The sequence below is a fragment of the Hibiscus syriacus genome, unplaced genomic scaffold (assembly GCF_006381635.1).
Source record: "Hibiscus syriacus cultivar Baekdansim isolate YM2019G1 unplaced genomic scaffold, ASM638163v2 tig00009796_pilon, whole genome shotgun sequence".
Lineage (NCBI taxonomy): Eukaryota > Viridiplantae > Streptophyta > Magnoliopsida > Malvales > Malvaceae > Hibiscus > Hibiscus syriacus.
In genome coordinates, this window is record NW_024062201.1 from 269,853 (window position 1) to 280,815 (window position 10,963).

General features: G+C 37.4%; 1 protein-coding gene and 1 long non-coding RNA gene across 2 annotated transcripts; one reads left to right on the top strand and one right to left on the bottom strand.

Moving 5' to 3' along the window:
- The first annotated feature begins 4,342 nt into the window (after window positions 1–4,342).
- LOC120203318 (cullin-3A-like) lies at window positions 4,343–7,540 on the top strand. Its single transcript, XM_039203637.1, has 2 exons — window positions 4,343–4,743; window positions 5,288–7,540. Exons 1-2 carry the CDS (start codon window positions 4,583–4,585, stop codon window positions 7,326–7,328), a joined length of 2,202 nt encoding a protein of 733 aa, XP_039059568.1. The 5' UTR covers window positions 4,343–4,582; the 3' UTR covers window positions 7,329–7,540.
- A 1,661-nt stretch (window positions 7,541–9,201) lies between these two features.
- Window positions 9,202–9,685, bottom strand: LOC120203304. Its single transcript, XR_005523806.1, has 3 exons — window positions 9,675–9,685; window positions 9,478–9,585; window positions 9,202–9,350 (listed from the first exon to the last, which is right to left on the bottom strand). It is a non-coding gene; the product is annotated as an uncharacterized LOC120203304 (long non-coding RNA).
- Between the last annotated feature and the right edge of the window lie 1,278 nt (window positions 9,686–10,963).

Below are 10,963 nucleotides of genomic sequence, written 5' to 3' on the forward strand. Positions count from 1 at the left end.
TGACCTTGCTAAATTCTCCTGAAAGGCTTCACTACTGTAATTGCTCCTTGTTCACGGATTCATCCGAGTTCCGTTCGATCTCGATGTCGACGAGGAATGCCTCTCGTTGCCGATCTTCAGGGTTGCTTAAAGTAGCTTCACTTTCATTGTAACCATGAAGGAGATAACCAAGTAGACTCTCATCTTGATCTGCAGGAAATGACTTAGGAAATTGGCTTTCATTAGGCTCAATTCCCTCATTCGGAATGTCGCCATTCGAAACATTCCTCGGGTTCATGACGTTTTCTAATGCCAAAAGTGCAAGGCCACAGAAATCTGCAATCTTTGTTCCTGCTTCTTGCTTGCCTGCGAATCCGGTTGAAAATTTAGTACCTTTCTTTTGTTCCTTGAAGCACAAGAAAAGATTATTTAAGATCGTTAGTTCGCGTAACCTTTACGGAACAGCTCGAATCCTTTAATCAGATGATGTTGGCTAACTGAAGGTTGGGAAAGTAGAGATGCCAGAAGAGCATGCAATGCTGCAAGCAAGATATCCGGTCCATCGGTTGACATTACTTCACTCTCTTCATCATTTCTCCATTTTCCATCGTAAACGTTTTCCACAACATTCATCAGCAGATCATCGACACTCGGTCGTAAATTTGACCTTAACACGCCACCCTGCAATGTAATCGGTAATCACACTTTTGCTTGATTCATTCAAAATACCAAAGCTAGACCATACCATAGTGAGGAGAGTTTGTAATGCCTTCAATGCAGCGATCTTCAATGATAAAGGAGAGGTTGAGGATTTGTTTTGCAGATCCGAATAGTCCATATCTCGATTCTCCTGCAAGGGATCGATTGCAGCATGCTTCCTTTTCCTGTCAGCGGGCTGCATCGGTGTTTCAACCGTCGCAGATTTTTGCCTATTTAGATACCAAGAGGCATCTAAATCGAATAATGCACTAATGGTGAGTTCTTCTGCAATTTGCAAGGCTGCTCCTGCATAGGATCAAACTTTCATTAATCCGTGCATCGGATCCGTTTTTGACGCTTATGATTTAGCAAAGTTCGTTGCATACCGATACCGATAGATATAAGCAAAGTCCTTATGATGAAGTAAAGTTTTGTTCTTAGCAATGGCAACGCACATTGTTTCAAGCAATCATTAAGTACCCTAATGATATATCCAGCATGGGGCAATAGTTGGCTGCAACATTGTAATACAGAACCGGAACGTTATCGTCGACAAACGAAAGCAAATATTTGTGTCGGAGATATATCTATACCAGACGGTCGGACCCAAGTCCCAGTAACATACCTGGATGTTCCTTTGATGATTGCAAACATATCCTTCCTGCATGATTTCCATGGACTTCGATGAAGCTCGAGAAAACGAGCCATTCACCATTAGCACTCTCTTTACAAGAGTTAACAATCGATGAACCAGAACAGTCACCTGTCCAACAAAAAATACGATCTTTTACTTCATACGTGATCGAAGTATGAGAAAATGTTGATCGATTAGTGTCGGATTACCTGAACTGGATAAGAATTTGTTAGCATTGAGCTGCAGCAAAGCATTAGTGTGGGGATTATGCATGTCAACAATTGCTTGGACTTCCTTGCTTTTAGATATGCTGCTCTTTCTGGTGCTAAGCAATGGCAAATCGACATGATTTCGTTACGTTTATCGTCTGCAAACACATCGAAACGCTTTCAAAACAGCAATCATAACAAACCAGCTATCCTTGTCACCTCTCGATTTCGGAAGTGATGCTAAGAAATAAGCGTAGCTCTATACATCAGAAATCAAACCAAAAACGAGATCATATATCGATATAGATTTTGATTCGAAATTGGATGCATTGCAGATATCGATATATATAGAAATGACACTGCATTCACCTTCATCATATTGGAACTGCACTGGCCTGAGACAATTTTCGAAACAATGACAGCTTCAGCCTGCAAAACATGAGATAGCTGAACATGAAGGCTTTCGATTACTTGCATTACAATCAAGCTTAAAAACAATCTCCAAAAGCGAGGAACCGTAAAACCAAGCTAACCTTTTCGTAATGAGGAAGAAATGATGCCGGAAATAAGTCAATTACGATACATAGCACTGCAAGTGCTCCTTCCTGAACAACTAGGCAATCGAAGTAGCTTTCAAAATCGATGTAGTCGAGACTAATAAAACAGTAAATGACATCAGTTAGAACTTACCATTACAACCTCTGAGAATTCATTGTCTAACAGAAGGTCCAAAACTGGCTGAACGAGCTTCCCGGCATGCGCCGTTACATCCTTCTTGATTTCTGAATGTTTACCCAATCTGAAGTAGGAAACAAGAAGACACCGGTTTCAGAGTGATGAAACCTATGTTACATGGACTCTGTTGTGACTTGTGAGTGTCCGATACGTCTGTATTTATTCGAAAAACGAAAATTCGGAGCAATATACGATGAAATCACCTCTTTAACAGATCCGATAAGGAAGCAAAAGTGGCCACCTTGATAGAAATATAATCTGATGCTGGCTGCAAACATCAGCAAGAACCACAAGTGGTCATGCTAGAAAATCAATAACCATATGAAGATACAAGTAAAATATGCTGCCCATAGGAGAGCTCATGCCTGGATATTTGCGACGAGTTTACCGAACCAGACTGGATACCATGCAAGTAGCCGATTGGAGTTGCATTCTCGACAAGTCACCCCTAGTAAACATATTCCGGTCCAACGATTTCGCGACTGTGACAGAATTGAACAATGATTCCTATAAGAAACCATGTAACATATCTGCAACAAACTAGAAACTTAAAAACAACAGCACTGACCCTGGGACTAGACACAAGTGAAAGCACACAGTCGAGCCACGAATCGACAGCAACGGACCAATCCACGGCGATCTTCGAGTCGGTTTCTCGAGGGAATGATTCAGAAAGCAACCCGAGGTTCCTAATGGCATTGACAACTCGCTGCAAATCACAGTGTTGAGGTGAAGGGTTGGTTTCATTAGGAATTTGGTCATTCATCAGGTATTTTAGCATCCTCGGCTTCGATTTGACATCATAAACATCATGGTACTCCATCGAAAGAGAAGACACAAAACTGAAGTTTGAGACGTTTGATGGTTTAGAAAGTGAGAGTTGTAACTGTTGAGTCATGGTTTATTGTATCTCTTTGGCTGGTTATGTAACGCTTGTTGGAATTGGGACAAGTGTTCTGGTGAATATTAACTAAAACAAAACCAAAACCGGTTAAAAGGAGCGTTGTTCTCGCTTGACATCTTGAGTTTGAGCAGTTGCGTCTATAAAATGTACGTATATTATCTATAGAGTGTGTGTCTGTTCTTTTAACACATTTTTGGTATGTTCCTATAGTACATATTTTCTTTTCTTTTTATTAGGACTGGATTTAGCGTTTGATTCTCCAGATGACGTTTGTTAAGTTATCTTATTGATTTATCATTAGACTCTCTGTCTAGATGTTGTTAGATGCTTATAATTATCAAAAATAGATCGCAATTGAGTTATGGTAAGATTAATTTGTCGAAGAGCCATCATTGTTACGTGCATTTCTATATTTTCTTGTTGATGGTGTTTATCTTTCTTTATAGATAATAATATTTGTTTACGATAATATTTATCTTTCTTTATTTAGTTTATTCATATTTTCAAGTAATTAGTTTGTGCGCTTTAATTATTTTAGGAGATATGTTTGACTAATATGTTAAAGTATTGGAGTCTTGGTAATGTTTAGTGATTAAATTGAAAACAATTTAAAAGTATAGTGATCAATTATGTAGTTTACTACTAGTTTATCTATACCAGTAAAATAGATAGGGTAAATTATGTATTCAGTACTTAAACTATCAATTTTAATTAGATTTAGTACCAAAACTTTTATTTTTTTCAAAAACATACATAAAGTTTAGTTTTTATTTCATTTTAGTACCTGTAGTTAAAAAATTAACTTGTTTAGTACCTAAACTATCAGTTTTAGTTTGTTTTAGTACCTAAACTTTCAATTTCTTTCAAAATTAAACTTTACATTTTAAATGGGTACTAAAATGAAACAAAAAGTAAAGTTTTTTAACGGAGGGTTACTAAAATAAAATAAAAACTAAAGTTTTTTAACGGCGGGTTACTATGAAATAAAAACTAAATTGTAGGTATAGTTTTGAAAATAATAAAAGTTTAGATATTAAAACAGAAAAAACTAATAGTCTAGGTATTAAATGAGTAGTTTACCCTAAAATGAAAAGAGGAACAGAAATATGGGTAAAACACGCAAGGAAGCTCAAACAAGCAATTTCAGAGCTATTTTCTTCCCCAAATCAAACCTTTTAACTTCATAAAACCCAAAGAAATTCCGTCTGTGTTTCCTCTTATCTCAAAAACCCAACAATTCAATTCTCCGAACCAGCCCCCTTTTCCCATGCCTTTTAAGCTCGCTTGAATCCGGGTCAATATCGAACTCCGATATCAAATTCAGGGTTTCAAAGGTTAATCGGATTGGACTCGAGGTGGGTTTTCGATTTTGAAGCTTGATTTTCGGTTTTCAACAAAGAAAATTGAAAAAACAGATAGAAAATGAGTGCTCAGAAGAAGAAAGCGTTTCAAATAGAGGCGTTTAAGCATAGGGTTGTGGTGGATCCGAAATATGCAGAGAAAACGTGGAAGATCCTGGAACATGCGATTCATGAAATTTATAATCATAATGCCAGTGGACTTAGCTTTGAAGAGCTTTACAGGTTAGTAATTTGTTCTTCTTTCCTTTTTTTATAATATTTTTTATGTAATTTTGTTGAAATCACGTCCTTTGGTTGTGTAGTATGATTGTGATTTGAAGTTTAGCTGGAATTTTAGTTTAATTGTGTCGAATTTGAGCTCAGTAATCTATGTATTAGGCTATCATGAGCAAGGATTAAAATTCCGGTTGTGATTTCGATCACTCCGCGTTTATCGCTATTGCAAAGCCATTGTGGTGATTGCGGGTATGGCCGCCATACAATAACAGTCACGGAGGGCACCGCTACCACGTTCGGTGGTCGCCAACCGCTATTTAAATCCCTTGTCATGAGCTTTAACTGTATATCCTATATGCTTAATTAGTTTACTTGATCATCATGTACTTGGGACGAATGCAGTTCTGATGATTGAAGATTCCGTGTTCTTTATGCGATGAAATGGTTTAATATTATTTCGAATGTGTAACCTTGAGCTCTGCCATAGAATTGTGTCTTCAACATCTGCAAATTTTTAAGATTTTGATACTGAAGCGTTAATGTAAATCAGGAATGCGTACAATATGGTACTGCACAAATTCGGGGAGAAGCTGTACTCCGGGCTTGTCGCAACTATGACTTCTCATCTAAACGAGATAAGTAGTTCAATCGAGGCTGCTCAGGGAGGATTATTTCTGGAGGAACTTAACAGAAAATGGGCAGAGCATAACAAGGCTATGCAAATGATCCGAGATATATTGATGTACATGGATAGGACTTTCATCCCGAACACACACAAAACCCCGGTTCATGAGCTTGGGTTAAATTTATGGAGGGATGTTGTCATCCATTCCTATGCGATCCAGTCTAGGCTTCAGGCTATACTTCTTGAAAATGTAAGGAGGGAACGGAGCGGTGAAGTCATAGACAGGGGTCTAATGAGAAGTATCACGAAGATGTTAATGGATCTAGGTCCTTCTGTTTATCAAGATGATTTCGAGAAGCATTTTCTTGAAGTTTCAGCTGATTTTTACCATCTCGAGTCTCAAGAGTTCATAGAGTCCTGTGACTGCGGAGAATATCTAAAGAAAGCCGACAGACGTCTAAATGAAGAAATAGAGAGAGTCTCACATTACTTGGATGCCAGAAGTGAAGCCAAGATAACAAATGTCGTAGAAAAGGAGATGATTGAAAATCATATGCACAGGCTTGTGCAAATGGAGAACTCAGGCTTAGTTAACATGATAGTCGATGAAAAATATGAGGACCTAGGGAGGATGTATTGCTTGTTCCGTCGGGTACCCAATGGGCTTGTTTTAGTCAGAGATGTCATGACTTCATACATTCGTGATACTGGTAAGCAGCTGGTTACCGATCCCGAAAGGCTGAAGGATCCTGTGGATTTCGTGCAACATCTGTTGGATTTAAAGGATAAATATGACAAGATCATCACTTCAGCATTTAGCAATGACAAGACTTTTCAAAATGCATTAAATTCCTCATTTGAATATTTCATCAATCTGAATTCCCGGTCTCCAGAATTCATCTCATTGTTTGTAGATGACAAGCTTCGTAAAGGTTTGAGGGGGGTTACTGAGGAAGATGTGGAGGTGGTACTCGACAAGGTGATGATGCTCTTCCGTTACCTTCAAGAGAAAGATGTATTTGAGAAGTACTACAAGCAACACTTGGCCAAAAGGCTTCTTTCAGGGAAGACCGTATCTGAAGATGCTGAAAGAAGTTTGATTGTTAAGCTCAAAACAGAGTGCGGGTATCAATTTACATCAAAATTGGAGGGTATGTTCACTGACATGAAGACATCGCAGGATACGATGCAAGGTTTCCATGCAAGTCATGGTGCGAATATAGCAGAAGGTCCCACACTTTCCGTTCATGTTCTCACTACGGGATCTTGGCCGACACAGTCTATTACTACATGCAACCTTCCTGCTGAAATCCTGGGCATATGTGAGAAGTTCCGGAATTATTACCTTGGGACCCATACTGGACGAAGACTCTCTTGGCAAACGAACATGGGGACAGCTGATTTGAAGGCAACCTTTGGTAAGGGTCAGAAGCATGAACTGAATGTTTCCACGTACCAGATGTGTGTCCTTATGCTCTTCAATAATGTTGATCAACTAAGCTATAAGGAGATCGAGCAGGCGACCGAGATACCTGCCCCGGACTTGAAAAGGTGTTTGCAGTCTCTTGCCTGTGTCAAGGGAAAAAATGTGCTCCGGAAGGAACCTATGAGCAAGGACATAGCAGACACTGATAACTTTCTTTTCAATGACAATTTTACAAGCAAATTCTTCAAGGTCAAGATAGGCACTGTGGCTGCGCAAAGGGAGTCCGAACCTGAAAATCAAGAAACAAGGCAGAGAGTGGAGGAAGATCGAAAACCGCAGATTGAGGCAGCAATAGTGAGGATCATGAAAGCTAGGCGCGTGCTGGATCATAATAACATTGTTGCTGAGGTCACGAAACAGCTGCAGTCCCGGTTTCTGCCCAACCCCGTTGTAATTAAAAAACGAATCGAGTCCCTTATCGAGCGGGAGTTTCTGGAGAGAGATAAAAGTGACAGGAAATTGTATCGCTACCTTGCTTGAGAGGAAACGTCGTCTTCCCTTGTCAGGGCTTTGATGCCTTTTATTGCTTTCGAGTTCCGATATCGAACCTGCTTGGCCGGGTGTGTGTAATCTCACTTCCATTTTATTAGTTTACAGATTGTTTCATGAACTATAATCAGTTCAGGTGAATTCTTGATGTATGTATCGATTGCATTGTGCTGCTTTAATTCACCATTTGCTTATATTTTGTTTATCCTTTGAGTTGAAGAGAGAAAACATGGACCTTCTGTGTAGACAGAATGCATGAAGCTTCACTATGTATATCATCTGTTTCGGATTCGGATTCAACAGCTACTGAGTCACACATCATTATCCTTAAAACCATCAATGTCATCTTTGTCGTCGTCGTCATTATCATCATTTTCAACAACAGAGGAAAGTATAGGTATTAAAACGAATCAAAACCGATAGTTTGGATACTAAACGCATAACTTACCCAAAATTTAAAACGGACCAAAACCGATAGTTTAAATACTAAACACGTAACTTACCCAAAATTTTATAGCAAATAATTTAAAAGAAAATATTTATTACATATTTATGTAAACTAGTTATAATTTAAAATCTTTTTAAAGAATAACTTTATTCGTTTTATATATTATTTAATTGTTATACGTGATTATATGTATTAACTAGATAATTATTGTGTATTTAAGTATTAAATTGTTATACAATGATTATTTATATAAATATTTCATATCAAATTAGTTTAATAAATGATTATTTTACTTATAATAAATGTTTAATATGTTATTATTTATGTGTACAATAGAAAGGGAAAAGTACACAAATGGTCCATCGACTTTAGCATGTTATTTTATTGAGTCCCTCAACTATTAAAAGTTATAAAATAATCCTTCAATTATAGGATGTTGCTTTGTTAAGTCCCTCGACTATTAAAAATTATAAAATAGTCACCCTACTATTCATATGTTCCAAATTAATCCTTTTTCGTTAAAAAAATTGATGACAGTCTGAGTTAGACGTTAACTCGTTGATTGAAATATGATAGTTGTTTGACATTGTGATCAAATTTTATCATTTTATGATCAACAGGTTAATGTCAAGCTTAGATTGTCGTCATTTTTTAATATAAAAGACAAATTTAAACTATATGAATAGTCATGTGATCATTTCGTAAAATTTAAGGATACTCTCAAGTTGAACTCGAGCAATTACATTTATAGGTATGTGTTATTGTTAATATTTAAGAAAGATTCTGAATAAATATTATCTTGTAATCATTGCAGAATATATATATATATATATTCTTAAACTTGTTTTTGTTAAATAAAAGATACTAAATTTGTAGCCATACAACAACAAAAAAATGATAGTGTAATGGACTTTAATTTAACAAAAGTAGAGGGACTAAATTTCTAAAAATTAAAGTAGAATGACTAAATTCCAAATGCACAAGTATATAATCCTCCTCCCAAAAAAACATGGAAAATTGACAAATTGTAATAGTTTAAAGATTCAGCATGGGAATTTTGTACATCTTAATAATCCTAAAATATTAGTGTAAACTACAAAGTTAGTATATACACTATTACTTTTGTTCCGTTTTGACAAGCAAACTTTATTTTTTTTTCAAAATCATACCTAACATTTCAGTTCAGTTTTATTTTGTAGCCCACCGTTAAAAACTTAAAGGTGATCTTAACGTATAACCATAAAATAATACCACATCATCATTGAAAATAAAAATGAAAAATGTCACATCAGTAATTCTTTAATTTTTTAATGATTTGTACCAAATTGAAACCTTATGATTTTAGAAAAAATAAAGTTTGAGCACCAAATAGAACAAAAGTAATAGTTTAAGTACTAAACATGTAGTTTACTCATAATATTAAATTGGAGACCTGCTCATGAACTTACTTCTTCCAAAATCACTGCAACTTCCATGATCTCACTGCCCCTTTGAATCTTTAAGGTTACCTTATCCCCCACATTGTATTCATCCAATGTTTCGCTCAACTCTCCTTTGTTTTTAACCTGAATAAGAATGTCGTACTATTACCAGCATAGAATCGTCGATCGTTATGCGGATTATTCGAAAGCATGTAGCCATCGAGAACGATGAAGTCGATATCAATATTGACAAGGAAGAACAGATACTCACCGGTTTGTTGTCAACTGCAAGAATGATACCCCCGAGTACAAGATTTCCGGCTAAGCCCCTGGTGGTAGGGAGTAGTCCGGCCTTGGCGGCAAAACTGTTGCCGGGAACCTAAAGACCCGTGTTCTAGATGTAAGAAAGTTCAGAGCTTTATCGACAGCAAGGTTGTACTTTAAAAGTTCGATCTAAATTTGGGATACCTGGAGGATAACATTAAGTTCATTAGCAATCAGGTCGGGAGCGATTTTGATATTCTGCTCGAACAGCCTGAAAGTGTATTAACAATGAGATAGGAAGCACTAAAGCTTGTTCACATGCTCAACTCTTGATAATGACACCCATCATCGTTTTAGACCCGAATTTTTCAGACGTGTGCATTGAATGATCGTTAAACGCAGAGAAGGTGAAAGCAAACGGTCTTTATCGGCGAGATGTGAAATGGGGGAGACCAAGAATTTGACCAGTAAAGAAACTTACTTTGCCGAATTTGATCAGCTTAGGTACAATCTTGAGCACAGTGGAGGACGGGATGGCGAATCCTACACCTGCCAATGTGCCTGAAATGCAAATACCAAAATCGGAATGCATTATGTTAACTGGACCAGGTGTGAGTTTCAGATACAGGTCTGGCATGGTTATTGTTAATTTTTTTTCTATATTTTTCCCGGCAATCTCAAACTGATGCTGCAAGTCTACAAAAGCATATGGAACAGTATGCGTTTCTATGGTTTGAAAACTATCCACTTTAAGTTGTAAATGACCTTTTATCGTGTTGGTTGCAGGATAGTAGGATACAGAAAGATCTTGTAGACACTGAAAAGCTTCAAACAAATTTGGCCGATGAGACTCTGACCGAGGCCTGTGACCTGAAAAGGGCCCTTGAAACGGTGACTTTACTGGAGACGCAACTGAAGGAGATGAATCCCAACCTTGATTCAATCTCAGAGTAGGGATTTTTGTTTCGTTTATCTTAATATTTCCAAAGAGTGATCTATTTTCCTCAATGGATGTGCACTAGAGAACTTGATATTATAGATATCGGCAAAAGGCATCGCTGTATAACGAGCGAGTTGAGGGGATGCAGAACTTGAACTAGTGGACTCTTGGATCCCTTCTCCGAAGGTGTTGTTTTCAGTGTTAGACCCCCAAAGAAGAGCTGGAAGAACATCGCAAACTTATCCGGTGATGAAAAGGTTGCATCTCTGTCTTGACCTCTTGTTTATGAATGATCAACATGCACGTCACGACCTGACTTATCGATCTGTCTGTCATACTCGATAATTACAATTTTGGTTTACGTTCGTGATTCAGCTTGATGTGTCTGGTCGTGACAATGCATACCGATGCATCGTTTTACATCCCTTTACTCAAGAATGTTTCCATTGTCGGAAATTACGTCAAGGATCGGACAAAGGATGCACAGTTTATAATCGTAAGGTAAATTCCATTCCTTCCGATAAATTTCGAGTATCTACAACTCGTATTCATT